Here is a 17,890-nt window from a genome sequence, read left to right as displayed (position 1 = left end):
CATAACTGCTCCTGCTGGGCTGTGGGGGTTTCTAGAGGGGAAAGTTATGTCTGATGATCCTAGTCATGACCTTGTCAACCCACACACTCTGGATTCTGTGGATGTTGCTCAGAGGTTGTCTGGGTGTTTATACTGAGTTGTTGATGTGGGTTTTGTAGATGTTGTTCTTGTGGACATTCCCTCTTCCTCAGGATGACGGACAGGGCTGTAAGCTCTCACCTGATAGGTGGATGGAGCTCCATGTCGCCCCCTGGCAACGATGACCCTCAGGAGACCACTGGAGTCCCAGAGCTGTTGACACACACACACACACACACACGCACACACACACAAGTATTCCTCTAACTCTAGGAATTGTGTGTTCGCCCTCAGACTTGGCGGAGCTTCCCCTGGTGAAGTTTGATTTCTCCTGTAACAAGGTGTCCACCATCCCAGTATGCTACAGGAAAATGTCCCAGCTCCAGTCACTACAGCTGGAGAACAACCCCCTACAGAGCCCACCTGCACAGGTCAGTCTGGGTTAGGGATGGGCACAGATAATCAAATATCCGAACGGACGTTAGTATTCGATTACTTGCAAGTAGGCCTATTCATAAAAGTACAAATATATAGCCCTATTTTAACAATGAAAAGGCTTTGTCTGAGCACATAATGTTCACAAAAAACGCAATGTATTTCAAATATCCGGATATCTGAAAAAATGTCATATTATTTGAATAGTGAAAATATTTCAAATGTCCGTCCCTAGTCTGGGTCTGCATGGGGCTATTGCTTTCTCCACAGCTTGGCATGACATACGCTGCAATGGAATGTAGTAGCATTCATCATAGAGCATTCTATTGACCATGTCACTGTTTATTTTGTTTTAGCTTTCCATATAGTGGAATTATTTGTGTACCTTCTACTTTTCTATCATCATCTGTTTTCTAGATCTGCATAAAGGGAAAAGTTCACGTATTTAAGTACCTGAGCATCGAGGCGTGTCGGAGTGACAAGATGCCTGACTCTCTCTACCTGCCTGTCATGGAGCGCCTCAGCCTATCACGCCCCACCACTGGCAGGTGAGTTGCTATGGCAACCCTAGTGGAGGCAACTGTTAGTACTGGGCTGGTACAAAAGCCTGCACACACTTTGGCTCTCTAGGGCCAGTATTGGCAACCTCTGATTTATTTACCACGGAGTGTTGCCAGATTCTCCATTTCTACCTGTTGTTATAGTGCTGCTGCTGAGCCTTCCTCTCACAGTGTGTATGAGAGTGAAGTGTTTTACAGGGAGGGAGGATGTTATGTTCTGTAATGTGCCCTGTAATGTCCACCCCCACCCCTATAACCCTCCCCACTGCAAAGCGTGGGCAGGACAAATGTTCCTTTTGTCCTGGAGAGCTTAGACACTCACACTCACATCCCACTCACACACACACACTCCTGGCAGTGGAGGAAAAGAACAGCAGAGCTATTTATAATTCAGCCATAGAGCCATAGTAGAAGGATCCAACACCCTGGCCCAATGCTTTAGTAGAACTGTATTCACATGGATTCTCATAAAGTTTATATATTGAATGGTAATAATGATTAAGTCGGTGTGAGGCCAGAATTGGATCTAACGTGTTTATGTGAATGAAGATAAGGACAGAATGCCATATGCTTCACTCTGATCAGTGAACATGCTTCCTTGGGATGCAAATGTAGGTGGCCTAGAAACGACAAGGTGTGTGTGAGAGAGCGAGAGAGAGAATCTCGGTTCAGTTGTCTGGAGACTGTTCCGTGGATAACTTCCCTTAAACCTAGCTTCCATGTGTGTGAGAGACGGAGCGAGAGAAAGAGAGTGTGACAGAGCCGTGCTTCTCCACTGTGATCGGAGCGATTAGACTCTGCTCTGTCAGTTTCTCTCCTCTTTCCTCCTCCGTGTGCGTCTTTACCTCCTGACCCTGGCCGTCCCATAATCCTCTCACCCCTCTCCTCTCAGCACGGAGGACATTGACCAGAATAAGAAACAGGACACTGACTCAGGAGTTGGCAGTGACAACGGGGACAAGAGACTGTCTGCCACCGAGGTAGAATTTGTGTTTGTTGTGTGCGCACACCCACATGCATTTGTGTGTAACATTTGCATTGATTACACCGTAGGTGTCCGACATTATACATTGCCATTGAACGTTCCCTTCATTTTCTGCGCCATGACTTCAGAAAGTTTGGAAATGTATATAATAATATTATGCAAGAAATAGCACATCTACCTAGTGATGTTGAATAGTCACCATTTCTTCAGAGCTGTTCTAGGCTGTACTGTGCCGGCTGAGCACATAGCCACCGCCTGAGGGTAGCAGGCTATCTTTCGGTCTTTCTTTTCTTGGTCTTCTTCCCTTTCTTTTTTGGGGAGTTTCCTTTTTTTCTTTTTTGTTCTTTCTTACTTTTCTACCGGTACACATTCATCCATGACCTCAGTGTATTTTGTGCTGATCAGATCGAGTGTGAAGTGTGAAGAAGATATTGTCAGGTATGATACGACAGTTCTCTGGAATGATGCATTTGACAAAATATCTGGTTGTTTTTTGGCAGCTGAAACATTTGGCTGATTCTGACTGAAATACTGTACCAGTTGTACCAGCTGAAGTGCTTAGATTTCTGTTGGTAACAGAAATGTTTGCTAATGTTTTTGGTAACTGAGCTGTGTGGTTGTTTCAGCCCTCCGACGAGGACAGCTTGAGTCTCAATGTCCCCATGTCCCACATCACAGAGGAGGAGGGGCTAAGCAAAGACGACTCCAGCGAACACATCAGCGCTCTCACAGGTAACACACATACACACACACACACACCTACAACGCCACACGTCTCTGACACTCTCAGTAAGGATATCTCCACCCCACTCCACCCACCGACCCTGTCAATGAGTAGCCACCCATCCCCGATACCAGCCCTCCTGAATGGGAGAAGAGAACAGCCAGCAGGGCTGTGTGTTACATCCTCAGATTAGGATAACACAGTAACACTGCCCAGATAGACACTGTAGAGGCCTCTGGTTTATGTTACGCCCCTATCTGCCACAAGAGGAAACAGAATATAAACATTGTCACTTTCTGTTGCTCTAAAGAGAGGACGTGGGATAAAAGAGATGTTTCCGGAGCCTTCATGGTGTCTCTATGTGGCTCAGTGGGAGTTTTTCCCAGATTGTTGTTTTTGAGAAAGATGGAGGGAGCTCTGGGGCAGTGTTGACCCTGGCTAAACTCTCTCTCTCTCTGTGTGTGTGTGTGTGTGTGTGTGTGTGTGTGTGTGTGTGTGTGTGTGTGTGTGTGTGTGTGTGTGTGTGTGTGTGTGTGTGTGTGTGTGTGTGTGTGTGTGTGTGTGTGTGTGTGTGTGTGTGTGTGTGTGTGTGTGTGTGTGTGTGTGTGTGTGTGTGTGTGTGTGTGTGTGTGTGTGTGTGTGTGTGTGTGTGTGTGAGAGAGGTGGGGACAGGAAGTAAAGATATACACCAGGAAGGCTATGTCGGCACACACAGGGAGTAGTCTGGGAGGGGGTCACTGATAGGCTGGCGGTCCTCAGACTGGGTGGGAATGGTGTTGAAAGTGAAGGTGGTGTGAGAGTGTAACAGTACTAATGAAGTGTATGTGTGACATGTAAACTCAGCAAAAAAAGAAATGTCCTTTTTTCAGGACCCTGTCTTTCAAAGATAATTAGTTCAAATCCAAATAACTTCACAGATCTTCATTGTAAAGGGTTTAAACACAGTTTCCCATGCTTGTTCAAAGAACCATAAACAATTAATGAACATGCACCTGTGGAACGGTCGTTAAGGTACTAACAGCTTATAGGCGGTAGGCAATTAAGGTCACAGTTATGAAAACGTAGGACACTAATGAGGCCTTTCCACTGACTGAAAAATACAAAAAGATAGATGCCCAGGGTCCGTGCTCATCTGCGTGAACATGCCTTAGGCATGCTGCAAGGAGGCATGAGGACTGCAGATGTGGTCAGGGAAATAAATTGCAATGTCTGTACTGTGAGACGCCTAAGACAGTGCTACAGGGAGACAGGACGGACAGCTGATCGTCCTCGCCGTTGCAGACCACGTGTAACAACACCTGCACAGGATCTGTACACCCGAACATCACACCTGTTGGACAGGTACAGTATGGCAACAACAACTACCCGAGTTACACCAGGAACGCACAATCCCTCCATCAATGCTCAGACTGTCCTCAATAGGCTGAGGGAGGCTGGACTGAGGGCTTATAGGCCTGTTGTAAAAGGCAGGTCCACACCAGACATCACCGGCAACAACGTCGCCTATGGGCAAAAACCCACCGTCGCTGGACCAGACAGGACTGGCAAAAAGTGCTCTTCACTAACGAGTCGCAGTTTTGTCTCACCAGGGGTGATGGTCGGATTTGCGTTTATCGTCGAAGGAATGAGCATTACACCGAGGCCTGTACTCTGGAGCGGGATGGATTTGGAGGTAGAGGGTCAGTCATGGTCTTGGGGCAGTGTGTCAAAGCATCATCGGACCTAGCTTGTTGTCATCGCAGGCAATCTCAACGCTGTACGTTCCAGGGAAGACATCCTCCTCCCTCATGTGGTACACTTCCTGCAGGCTCATCCTGACATGACCCTCCAGCATGACAATGCCACCAGCCATATTACTCGTTCTCTGCGTGATTTCTTGCAAGACAGGAATGTCAGTGTTCTGCCATGCCCAGCGAAGAGCCCAGATCTTCACTAGGCCTCGGAGGGTGATGGCCCTAGGCCTCGGAGGGTGATGGCCCTAGGCCTCGGAGGGTGATGGCCCTAGGCCTCGGAGGGTGATGGCCCTAGGCCTCGGAGGGGGATGGCCCTAGGCCTCGGAGGGGGATGGCCCTAGGCCTCGGAGGGGGATGGCCCTAGGCCTCGGAGGGGGATGGCCCTAGCCCTCGGAGGGGGATGGCCCTAGCCCTCGGAGGGGGATGGCCCTACCATTGCCCCCAGAAATGTCCTGGAACTTGCAGATGCCTTGGTGGAAGAGTGGGATAACATCTCACAGCAAGAACTGGCAAATCTGGTGCAGTCCATGAGGAGGAGATACACTGCAGTACTTAATGCAGCTGGTGGACACATTATTCCATTTCTGTTAGTCACATGTCTGTGGAACTTGTTCAGTTTATGTCTGTTGTTGAATCTTGTTATGTTCATACAAATATTTACACATGTTAAGTTTGCTGAAAATAAACGTAGTTGACAGTGAAGACATTTCTTTTTTTTGCTGAGTTTGTGTTAAATGGCAGGCTTGATCAGACTGACTCAGATGAGATGAGGGCCGTCACCTTTTAGTCACTAAGCCCTCTAATTTATTGGAAAAATGCAACATGGTGGACTCATCCATCCTGTGGAAAAATGTAGCAGAGAGGACAATACAGCTGCCTCAGACTATCTGGGCTGTTATATTAGCAGAGCTCGGATGGATGCGAGAGAGTGAGCTTTGCCTTAACAGCAGACTCATACATTTCCTCAGCGAAAACAATGTACTGAGCAATGTCAAATTGGCTTTTTACCAAATTTCCGTACCACAGACCACATATTCACCCTTCACAGACCACGTATTCACTCTGGACACCTTAATTAACGAACAAAGGCAAAGTCTTCTCATGCATTGTTTATTTTTTTTTAAAGAGATTTATGAATGGTTAAACAGATATGCATGAAAATACCCTCAAATACTGTACTGTCACCTTCTGTACATTCCAATGCTGACACATAAAATAAAAAAAATCATTGTCCAAATACATACGGAGGGGAGTGTAATGTTGTTTCACTATCAACCCAAATCTCATAAACACTATATTCTCAACCTATATATATATATATATATAAGGGACAGTGTCTCCATACAGTACAGCCTTTGAACTGTGACATTCTTTCCATTGATCTCTGACCTCGATCTCTGCCCCCTGTAGCGGACCCCCATGGGGACGGGGTGCGACTGATAGAGGAGAGCCCCACTGAGGCCCTGAAGGAACAGTTTGGCTACAGAGACTCTTCTGCTCTCAGCAACTGCTTTGTCAGCTACATCAAGGCAAGGCCATTCTCTCTCTCTCGCACTCACTCACTCCCTGAAAGATTTGGTTTAAAGTTAATTAGGTGAGCAACTTGTTGAATTCATACATTTTGACATTTGGTGTGAACTATTCCTCTAATAGGTGATTTTGGGTCAACTTTTTCTACCTGGGTCTCAGCATCATCCATTATGAGCTAGATGTCTAGACGGACTCTGGAGCTATTACTAAGGATGATAATGTGCATCATTAAGGCTGTCTGTATTGTCAAAGACCCATGGGGAAATGGCCGTGCTGTAAATAATGAAAGGATTGGTGTTTTTAACAGAATGAAAAGTGGAGCTGATGTGTTCAGACTTCCAGTCTCATGTACAGTGGGGCAAAAAAGTATTTAGTCAGCCACCAATTGTGCAAGTTCTCCCACTTAAAAAGATGAGAGAGGCCTGTAATTTTCATCATAGGCACACTTCAGGTACACTATGACAGACAAAATGTGGGGAAAAAATCCAGAAAATCACATTGTAGGATTTTTAATGAATTTATTTGCAAATTATGGTGGAAAATAAGTATTTGGTCAATAACAAAAGTTTATCTCAATACTTTGTTATATACCCTTTGTTGGCAATGACAGAGGTCAAATGTTTTCTGTAAGTCTTCACAAGGTTTTCACACAATATTGCTGGTATTTTGGCCCATTCCTCCATGCAGATCTCCTCTAGAGCAGTGATGTTTTGGGGCTGTTGCTGGGCAACACGGACTTTCAACTCCCTCCAAAGATTTTCTATGGGGTTGATCTGGAGACTGGCTAGGCCACTCCAGGACCTTGAAATGCTTCTTACGAAGCAACTCCTTCGTTGCCCGGGTGGTGTGTTTGGGATCATTGTCATGCTGAAAGACCCAGCCACGTTTCATCTTCAATGCCCTTGCTGATGGTAGGCTTTGTTACTGTGGTTCTGGGATTTTTGCTCACCGTTCTTGTGATCATTTTGACCCCACGGGGTGAGATCTTGCGTGGAGCCCCAGATCGAGGGAGATTATCAGTGGTCTTGTATGTCTTCCATTTCCTAATAATTGCTCCCACAGTTGATTTCTTCAAACCAAGCTGCTTACCTATTGCAGATTCAGTCTTCCCAGCCTGGTGCAGGTCTACAATTTTGTTTCTGGTGTCCTTTGACAGCTCTTTGGTCTTGGCCATAGTGGAGTTTGGAGTGTGACTGTTTGAGGTTGTGGACAGGTGTCTTTTATACTGATAACAAGTTCAAACAGGTGCCATTAATACAGGTAACGAGTGGAGGACAGTGGAGCCTCTTTAAGAAGAAGTTACAGGTCTGTGAGAGCCAGAAATCTTGCTTGTTTGTAGGTGACCAAATACTTATTTTCCACCATAATTTGCAAAAAAATTCATAAAAAATGCTACAATGTGATTTTCTGGATTTTTTTCTTCTCATTTTGTCTGTCATAGTTGAAGTGTACCTATGACAAAATTACAGGCCTCTCATCTTTTTAAGTGGGAGAACTTGCACAATTGGTGGCTGACTAAATACTTTTTTACCCCACTGTATATTACATTCGTTCTCTATGACCCCAGTACTGTTTAACCGATCACACTTTTATCCATCAACTCTTGGTGAAGACCTTTGGGTGGCCGGTAGGCTTGATTAATGGCCCTTAATGATACTGTAACGTTAATGCATATGGATGGAATATGAATCTTCAGTAATCATTTAGATTGCAATTTAGATCATGATATATTGATATCTCAGTCATCTCAATAGGCCAGTATGGATGATATCCCAGTCATCTCAATAGGCCAGTATGGATGATATCTCAGTCATCTCAATAGGCCAGTATGGATGATATCTCAGTCATCTCAATAGGCCAGTATGGATGATATCCCAGTCATCTCAATAGGCCAGTATGGATGATATCTCAGTCATCTCAATAGGCCAGTATGGATGATATCCCAGTCATCTCAATAGGCCAGTATGGATGATATCTCAGTCATCTCAATAGGCCAGTATGGATGATATCTCAGTCATCTCAATAGGCCAGTATGGATGATATCTCAGTCATCTCAATAGGCCAGTATGGATGATATCTCAGTCATCTCAATTTTAGGTCGACCGATTATGATTTTTCAACGCCGATACCGATTAATCGGACGATTTGTATTTATTTATTTATTTATTTATTTATTTGTAATAATGATAATTACAACAATACTGAATGAACACTTATTTTAACTTAATATAATACATAAATAAAATCTATTTAGCCTCAAGTAAATAATGAAACATGTTCAATTTGGTTTAAATAATGCAAAAACAAAGTGTTGGAGAAGAAAGTAAAAGTGCAATATGTGCTATGTAAGAAAGCTAACGTTTCAGTTCCTTGCTCAGAACATGAGAACATATGAAAGCAGGTGGTTCCTTTTAACATGAGTCTTCAATATTCCCAGGTAAGAAGTTTTAGGTTGTAGTTATTATAGGAATAATAGGACTATTTCCCTCTATACCATTTGTATTTCATTAACCTTTGACTATTAGATGTTCTTATAGGCACTTTAGTATTGCCAGTGTAACAGTATAGCTTCCGTCCCTCTCCTCACTCCTCCCTGGGCTCGAACCAGCAACACAACAACAACAGCCACCATCAAAGCAGCGTTACCCATGCAGAGCAAGGGGAACAACTACTAGAAGGCTCAGAGCGAGTGATGTTTGAAACGCTATTATCGCGCGCTAACTAGCTAGCCATTTCACTTCGGTTACACCAGCCTCATCTCGGGAGTTGATAGGCTTGAAGTCATAAACAGCTCAATGCTTGACACAACGAAGAGCTGCTGGCAAAACGCACGAAAGTGCTGTTTGAATGAATGTTTACGAGCCTGCTTCTGCCTACCACCGCTCAGTCAGATACTTAGATACTTGTATGCTCAGTCAGATTATAGCAGGACACGCTAGATAATATCTAGTAATATCATCAACCATGTAACTAGTGATTATGATTGATTTGTTTTTTTATAAGATAAGTTTAATGCTAGCTAGCAACTTACCTTGGCTACCTGCATTCGTGTAACAGTCTCCTTGTGGAATGCAAGGAGAGAGGCAGGTCGTTATTGCATTGGACTAGTTAACTGTAAGGTTGCAAGATTGGATCCCCTGAGCTGACAAGGTGAAAATCTGTCGTTCTGCCCCTGAACGAGGCAGTTAACCCACCGTTCCTAGGCCGTCATTGAAAATAAGAATGTGTTCTTAACTGACTTGCCTAGTTAAATAAAGGTATTATATATATATATATATATATATATATATATATATATATATATATATATATATATATATATATATATATATATATATATATTTTTTTTTTTTTTTTTAAATCGGCGCCCAAAAATACCAATTTCCGATTGTTATGAAAACTTGAAATCGGCCCTAATTAATCGGTCGACCTCTAATCTCAATAGGCCAGTATGGATGATATCTCAGTCATCTCAATAGGCCAGTATGGTTGATATCTTCAGATTAGGGTCAGGAAAAACTCCTGGAACTCTTGATTACTATTCCCACTATTCTCCGTCTTTTATTCTCTATCTCGCTCACCTCCCTCCCCTGCTGTCCCATGGGCGTGTGACAGCGAGGTATAAACACTGTACATAGCCATAATGACATTTGAAACTTAATGACACTATTCCACTATTGTTTATCTATTTCACTTGCTTTGGCAATATAAACATGTTTCCCATGCCAATAGAGCCCATGAATTGAATTGATAGGGTGGTCTCATCTTCAACCCCATGTGGATTGTGTCAGCAGATCTTTGAACAAGGGAGGGGGAGTGTGAGGGGTGGCATACTGGCCTGCTTATTCACTCTCTCACTCACTATGAAAAAGTCTAGTGACGGTAATGTTGAACCGCAACCAATCGCTGGCTGGTCCTCTGGATCATATGACCTGACTGCAGCTGATGTCGCGTGTGTGTAACTCTGTGTGTGTGTATTCCTGCTCGTGCAGGGACGGGCGGCAGACTACGACGAGCCCCTCAGGATAGAAGAAGAAACACACTGGGCCTCTGAACAGACGTGAGTATCCCTCCATCCATCCGTCTTTCATCTCGTCATCCATCCAGTTCTCTCCTTTTTACATCCCTCTCTCTGTTCACTGTAGTGGGTGTGTCTCTGTGTTGGTCTGTTTCTGTCCTTTCTCTCTCTCTCTTTCTCTCTTGCTTTCTCTCTCTGGACTACAGTATAAGGTTTATGCATCCATAGGCAGTAGTACTCTTTGTCCATCTGTATTCACATTGATTGATGTACACTGTCAGCTCTTTACCCTAGACCAATGTAGAAAGGTCTTTGGTGTTTTTTAAGAAGCTGTGCTCCTCCCAAGTTGTTCTTGGCTCTTCTATACTGTGGTCGCTGTTTTCTTAGATAGACCCACGCTGTCGAATGTGGCCCAAAAAGAGGCTTGGAAAAATGCTCTTTATTTAAACAGGCCATCACCATACTATTTTCTTGCCACAGCAAAGCTATGTGTGTTCTGCTACAAACCACATGATGTATTTTGGTTGTGCCTTTGATATCTATACCAGGGCAACATTAGGTTAGCATTTAAAATATTCTTCATGTGAATGTTGTCATCTTCCAAAAATATTATGTCTTGGTGAAACGTGGTTCTGAATTGTAAACAAGATGACTCACTTCCTGTTTCCCGGCCCATAGGTCAAAGGTCACAGAAGGAACACACATTGCCATGATCAACCAGCTGAAGGAGGCTGTGGAGCTACTACAAGACCCTAACAGGTGGGCACCATTATGTTAACATAAACATGTTTAGCACCTCCAGGCGTACGTGCATACAAGCTGTTGATGCACGCCTTTAGATTTGTTTAAGTTAGAAAAATCCATGTAATATGCAGTAGCCTACACTATCACAATACAACTGTTATTTATTGTGATAGGCTTATAAACTTGGGAATGTCTTAGAAGTCTAAACATATGGGCTGCATGACGCGGCTCTATATTGATCATATGGAAAAATTAGCAAAAAAAGGCATGCCCTCTGATCCTTGCGCTTCCAGAGAGAGACAATTATATTGCTGCTCATCTTGTATAGCAAGCAAGTTAGGGTATATCTAATCAATGGAAGATGGAATTAAAATGGCAGAATTAAAACTGAAATGAGAAAGACCTAAAGCCTACAGGTAAACTGCAATTTAGGCTGCAATCCGAATGGAGTTGTTATGTGTAGGCTAACTGTAGGACGGTGAGAAGCGCAGTAACATTATGGTTAGCCTAGTTAGCTAAATCCTCTTGATTTGATGCAGTCAAGACAGGTACTATGTAATCGGATGGGATGATAAATAACTAGCAAGAAATTAGTCTAGTGGGAGTTAACAGCGGTTGCGGTCTCTCCCTCTGTGCCTGCTCCGGTGTCTTACACACACATTCACACACACACACACTGTACGGCCTCCACTCCCTATAGCCTAGAGCTGCTTGCTCTGTGCCTCTCCCTCTCTACCTTTTCTCCATGGCTCCGGTTTAAAATAGTAGCAAAACAATGGGCTTTTCTGCTGCTTCTCTCACTCGGATCAGACCGGGTCCATAAGGGGATGGTTCTGGTTGTTCTTTCGGAACAGGTTTTAAAAATGTATTTATGCATCTTGGGTTCTGGACTTTTCCGTGTCTATTTCGGAACAGGACCTCTAACTTCCATCTAAACATATCTTTCCATATATATATAGACACACCCTATATGTTTGAATAAAATCAACTACATATGCACTGAGCTTGTCTGATGCTTTAAGCACACTATTTGATTAAATAATTAAGACTCACAAATGACTCAAGAAAGAGCCAATGGTCACAGTGTAAAAAAAAAAAATGACAGCAAGTGCCTATGTGACCTGGCGCATGTTGTCTCACTCTCTTCCTCACTGCAGAGAAAAGGCACCACAGCACACCAAGTGTTTATTGCGCTGTCCGTGCTGAAGCTTCAACATCAATCAAATGTATTTTTAAAGCCCTTTTTACATCAGCAGACGTCACGTCAAGTGCTTATACAGAAACCCAGCATAAACCCCAAACTGCAAGCAATGTAGATGTAGAAGCATGGTGGCTAAGAAAAACTCCCTAGAAAGGCAGGAACCTAGGAAGGAACCTAGAGAGGAACCAGGCTCTAAGGGTGGCCAGTCCTCTTCTGGCTGTGCCGGGTGGAGATTATAAGAGTACACGACCATTAAGACCATAATTAGAGGGAGCATACTTAAATTCACACAGGACACCAGATAAGACAGGAGAATTACACCAGATATAACCGACTGCCTCCCGGCACATAGACTATTGCAGCATAGATGCAGGCTCTCGAGTGGCACAGCGGTCTACCTCTCAGTGGTAGAGGTGTCACTACAGACCCGGGTTCGATCCCGGGCTCTATCACAACCGGCCTTGATCGGGAGTCCCATAGGTAGGCGCACAATTGGCCCAGTGTTGTCCGGGTTAGGTGAGGGTTTGGCCGTGGTAGGCCATCGTTGTAAAATAAGAATGTGTTCTTAACTGACTAGCCTAGTTAAATAAAGGTTCAATAAAAATGGATAGTCGAGGCTGAGACGGGGGGCGGTGGACACTGGCCCTGTCCGACAATACCCCCGGATAGGTTCTATCAGCCAGGCTATAACCCCACCCACTTTGCTAAAGCACAGCCCCCACACCACTAGAGGGATATCAACAGACCACCAACTTACTACCCTGAGACAAGGCTGAGCATAGCCCACAAAGATCCCCTCCACCGCCCAAGCCCGGAGGGGAGCAAATCCAGACAGGAAGATCACGTCCGTCAAGTGTCGCACCCCTCCTAGGTATGGCATGGAAGAGCACTCGTAAGTCAGGGATTAAGCTCCCGTAATGGGGTCAGATGCAGAGAATCTCAGCGGAGAGAGGGGAGCCGGCCAGGCAGAGACGGCAAGGGCAGTTCGCCTTGCCGTTCACCTTCGCACCCCTGGGCCAGACTACACTCAATCATAGGACCTACTGAAGAGATGAGTCTTCAATAAAGACTTAAAGGTTGAGACAAAATCTGCATCTCTCTCACATGGAAGGAGAAAGCCCTGCCTCCAGCTGTTTGCTTATAAATTCTAGGGACAATAAGGAGGCCTGCGTCTTGTGACCCGTAGCGTACGTGTAGGTATCTACGGCAGGACCAAATCGAAGTGATTGGTAGGAGCAAGTCCATGTAATGCTTTGTAGGTTAGCAGTAAAACCTTGAAATCAGCCCTAGCCTTAACAGGAAGCCAGTGTAGCCATTTAGTTTCTTACTTGTTTCTGACTGACAAGTTCTGTTACTCAAATCCCTAATTTGTTTATGAAATACAATCCCTGTTCACTCAACCCTTGCTCTCTTTACGTGAAATATTTAATAGTTGCATACATGTGACCATTAGGGCCTGACCTATAGCCTATCATAATCACATCAATAAATTGGTTATAACTAACTCCAAGCACAGTAATGTCGACAGCAAAATGGATGTGGAGGACGTGAAAGCAACTTGAAATGGGTGAATGTTTACTGGTTGCTCAGGAGGGAAAGGTGAAGTCAGATCTATGGAATACATTTTACTTAGTTGTAGAAACTACTGGAGATCAAGATAAAGGAGGGTATAGCAGTAAGTGTTGTGAGTTATGTTGCTGTTAGATTACAATAGTATTTTGTTTCTGGCCATTTGGAACAGTTTAGACAACACTAAATATGTGTACCAGAGAGGCTGTTCTAACGGGAAAAAAGTATAATCTATAAAGCCTTTATTATAGCAGACTAAAAACAGTTGCATGCATTTGGGAATTGTGGTTTATTTATTGTTTAGGCAGCTCCTTTTGTTCATTTTTTAAAACTAAAATGCTTGATTGCATGTCTCGTATGCTGTGCGATGGCATGAACAAATGAATGATTGATTGATACAGTAGCCTATATATTGAAATATAGGCCTAAGTAAGTTATGGTATTAAGATTAAACAGGACATGCTCTTAGGCCTACAGCTAGGTGGTGGTTATACAAAGATACTATAAAAAGCATTCTCATGAAAACAACATTACTTATTATTATAATGATGATCATAATAATAATTGTAACAATAAGGAGATCAAGAAAAAGGAGGGTATAGCAGCGAGAGCTGCTTGCATATTATGTGTGACAAACAGGTGGTGTTAGATTATGATATTATTTTTCTGCCTGTTTGGAACAGTGTAAACACTAAAGAAATTATAAGTAATACCCGTCTGTTTAAAAAATAAAACAAAAAGATGGCAAAGCTTAAAAACGTCAATCTGTGAAATAGCTTTTTTCTACATTTTGCCGTTGCATGAGGCTTGGTGCTCAGTAGGCTATTAAACAAACACTCAAACATGCAACCGAAGTCAGATCTGTCTTATTTCTGTAGATATATACACTGCTCAAAAAATAAAGGGAACACTAAAATAACACATCCTAGATCTGAATGAATGAAATATTCTTATTAAATACTTTTTTCTTTACATAGTTGAATGTGCTGACAACAAAATCACACAAAAATTATCAATGGAAATCAAATTTATCAACCCATGGAGGTCTGGATTTGGAGTCACACTCAAAATTAAAGTGGAAAACCACACTACAGGCTGATCCAACTTTGATGTATGTCCTTAAAACAAGTCAAAATGAGGCTCAGTAGTGTGTGTGGCCTCCACGTGCCTGTATGACCTCCCTGCAATGCCTGGGCATGCTCCTGATGAGGTGGCGGATGGTCTCCTGAGGGATCTCCTCCAAGACCTGGACTAAAGCATCTGCCAACTTGGTGTTCTCTGGCAAATGCCAAACGTCCTGCACGGTGTTGGGCTGTAAGCACAACCCCCACCTGTGGACGTCGGGCCCTCATACCACCCTCGTGGAGTCTGTTTCTGACCGTTTGAGCAGACACATGCACATTTGTGGCCTGCTGGAGGTCATTTTGCAGGGCTCTGGCAGTGCTCCTCCTGCTCCTCCTTGCACAAAGGCGGAGGTAGCGGTCCTGCTGCTGGGTTGTTGCCCTCCTACGGCCTCCTCCACGTCTCCCGATGTACTGGCCTGTCTCCTGGTAGCGCCTCCATGCTCTGGACACTACGCTGACAGACACAGCAAACCTTCTTGCCACAGCTTGCATTGATGTGCCATCCTGGATGAGCTGCACTACCTGAGCCACTTGTGTGGGTTGTAGACTCCGTCTCATGCTACCACTAGAGTGAAAGCACCGCCAGCATTCAAGTGACCAAAACATCAGCCAGGAAGCATAGGAACTGAGAAGTGGTCTGTGGTCACCACCTGTAGAACCACTCCTTTATTGGGGGTGTCTTGCTAATTGCCTATAATTTCCACCTGTTGTCTATACCATTTGCACAACAGCATGTGAAATTGATTGTCAATCAGTGTTGCTTCCTAAGTGGACAGTTTGATTTCACAGAAGTGTGATTGACTTGGAGTTACATTGTTTTGTTTAAGTGTTCCCTTTATATTTTTGAGCAGTGTATATGGATGATTTTTAAAGCCAGGCACATTTAAAAGTTACGCTATTAATTATAGACCTAATTAAGTTGGGGTTTTCTGTCTCCTCAATTTTCTTAGACAATTAGGCTAAGGCAAGGGTGTTTCCTCATCTCTGCTGCTGCATCTGCCGAATTGTTCTCAATCCAAACATGCTGGTTAACTTTTTACTATTATGCACGTAAAAACATAGGGAACGCACCAATTCTACTGCACACTGAACCGTGGACAACGACCGTATCCAACATGGGAGAAAGCACATTTATTATAAAATAATATTATACTGACCAAATATATAAATGCAACATGCAACAATTTCAAAGATTTTAAAGAGTTACAGATCATAAAAGGAATCGTGCCCTAATCTATGTGTTTTCATATGACTGGGCAGGGGTGTAGCCATGGGTGGGCCTTGGAGGGCATAGGCCCACCCACTGGGGAGTCAGGCCAAGCCAATCAGAATTATTATTTTTCCTCACAAAGGGGCTTTATTACAGACAGAAACTCAGACGATCCCGTATGTGAATAAGCTGGATGTGGAGGTCCTGGGCTGGCGTGGTCTGTGGTTGTGAGGCCGGGTAGACCTACTGCCAAATTCTCTAAAAAGTCGTTGGAGGCGGCTTATGGTAGAGAAATTAACATTAAATTCTCTGGCAACAGCTCTGGTGGACATTCCTGCGGTCATGCCATCCTATTGATATGCCACACCAGACAGGTGGATGGATTATATTGGCAAAGGAGAAATGCTCGCTAACAGGGATGTAAACAAATTTATGCAAAACATTTGAGAGAAGTTAGCTTTTTGTGCGTGTGGAACATTTCTGCTTTTTTTTTTTTCAGCTCATGAAACATGGAACCAACACTTTACATGTTACGTTGATATTTTTGTTCAGTGTAGATTTATTGGAGTTGCACCATTATTTTTACATCATATAACTGTATACAATTTCAGTATCGCATGTATTAGAGTGATGGACTGTGCCATCCCTGTGGCCGCCACAATGTATTAGTCCACTGAGACAGGTGGGAATCAGACAGGTGTCTTGTGCACCATAAAAAAACAAGTTGCGACTGCTTAATAAATTGCAACTGCCGTTAGCTAGTTTGGTAGGCTACCTATCAGCTCCATTGTGCAGTTTTGGATGGGATTACCGTGACCAACAGTCACAGGGACTGTGGGGGTGACTCGTGACTGCTGGTGTGGCGGTAATAAAGTCACCGGGACACCCCTAGAAATGATTATCATCATAATTTATTGTCTTCAACATGAAGTACCGTTGGAACATTGCATTGAAAACTTTGGAGTACCGTTATCCCTACTGAGTCAGAGGTTACATTTATGACAAGAACAAGTACATCCCCCAACCCAACAGATGGCTCATTATCATATGCCCATAGAGGCAGTCAAAATCTCCCATACACAGCCCAATGCTCAGTCTGTAAAATATATTGTCCACCATGTGTCATCTAATCATATTTCAGGTCAATGTTGTTATTGAAATGTCCCACTTGGCCATATCAGAATGTTGTCTTTGTAGCTACTGTTCCGTATTTGTCTAATTCTTTCAGAGCCCAGTCATTGGCACACACACTGTACTGCATGCTGCTCCCTCCTGCTCTCTAGCATGTATATGGTAGCAGAAATGGCACATTTGACTGTCTTCCTTGGTACTGTGAATATCTATCTAGTTCAGTACAGGGACTGGATAACTCTGGGGCTGTCTCAGTGGAGGTGAAATAGACTCATTGGGCATTGAGCGGTAAAACTTGTGGAGATCTGTGTAGTTGCTTGACGCCTCTCTTTCTCTCTCTCTGCTCTCAGAGTGAACATGGAAACGGAGGACCTGTCTGGAATTCAGCTCTACCCTGTTGAGATGGTCATGGTGGAGGACACTCTCAAGTAAGTGTGTGTGTGTGTGTGTGTGTGTGTGTGTGTGTGTGTGTGTGTGTGTGTGTGTGTGTGTGTGTGTGTGTGTGTGTGTGTGTGTGTGTGTGTGTGTGTGTGTGTGTGTGTGTGTGTGTGTGTGTGTGTGTGTGTGTGTGTGTGTGTGTGTCTTACTCACACTCTCTTCTCTCACTACAGTGGCCAAGGCAGTGAAGGACAAACCACACCCAAGGTGAGACCTCTTTCCTATAAGAATCACATACCTACGAGCACCAATATTGCATGAACTCTGACTATGACCATTGTGTGAGCATGTGTATTATCTGTATGTGCAGTGAAGGGGTGTGTGTGGCTGTGTCAAACTAGTAGCATCTGTGTTAGACTAAGACCACTCTCCTGGGTTTAGTGTGTGTTTTAGTTTCCCTCCCTGAGCAA

The 17,890-nt window shown here is 43.9% G+C and overlaps 1 protein-coding gene across 13 annotated transcripts in view; it reads left to right on the top strand.

The window, feature by feature from the left end:
- LOC139402040 (leucine-rich repeat and calponin homology domain-containing protein 1-like) overlaps window positions 1–17,890 on the top strand; it is a 119,721-nt gene that overhangs the window by 80,634 nt on the left and 21,197 nt on the right. For all 13 annotated transcript variants that reach the window (XM_071146161.1, XM_071146184.1, XM_071146169.1 and 10 more), the window contains exons 5-13: window positions 373–509; window positions 931–1,061; window positions 1,966–2,053; window positions 2,685–2,790; window positions 5,926–6,044; window positions 10,038–10,105; window positions 10,742–10,822; window positions 17,393–17,470; window positions 17,654–17,687. In XM_071146161.1, the coding sequence (XP_071002262.1) occupies window positions 373–509; window positions 931–1,061; window positions 1,966–2,053; window positions 2,685–2,790; window positions 5,926–6,044; window positions 10,038–10,105; window positions 10,742–10,822; window positions 17,393–17,470; window positions 17,654–17,687 (842 nt within the window). The remainder of the gene's footprint in view (window positions 1–372; window positions 510–930; window positions 1,062–1,965; window positions 2,054–2,684; window positions 2,791–5,925; window positions 6,045–10,037; window positions 10,106–10,741; window positions 10,823–17,392; window positions 17,471–17,653; window positions 17,688–17,890) is intronic.

Source organism: Oncorhynchus clarkii, chromosome 3 (genome assembly GCF_045791955.1).
Source record: "Oncorhynchus clarkii lewisi isolate Uvic-CL-2024 chromosome 3, UVic_Ocla_1.0, whole genome shotgun sequence".
In the NCBI taxonomy this organism is placed as follows: domain Eukaryota; kingdom Metazoa; phylum Chordata; class Actinopteri; order Salmoniformes; family Salmonidae; genus Oncorhynchus; species Oncorhynchus clarkii.
This window is presented reverse-complemented; position numbering and strand designations above follow the sequence as displayed.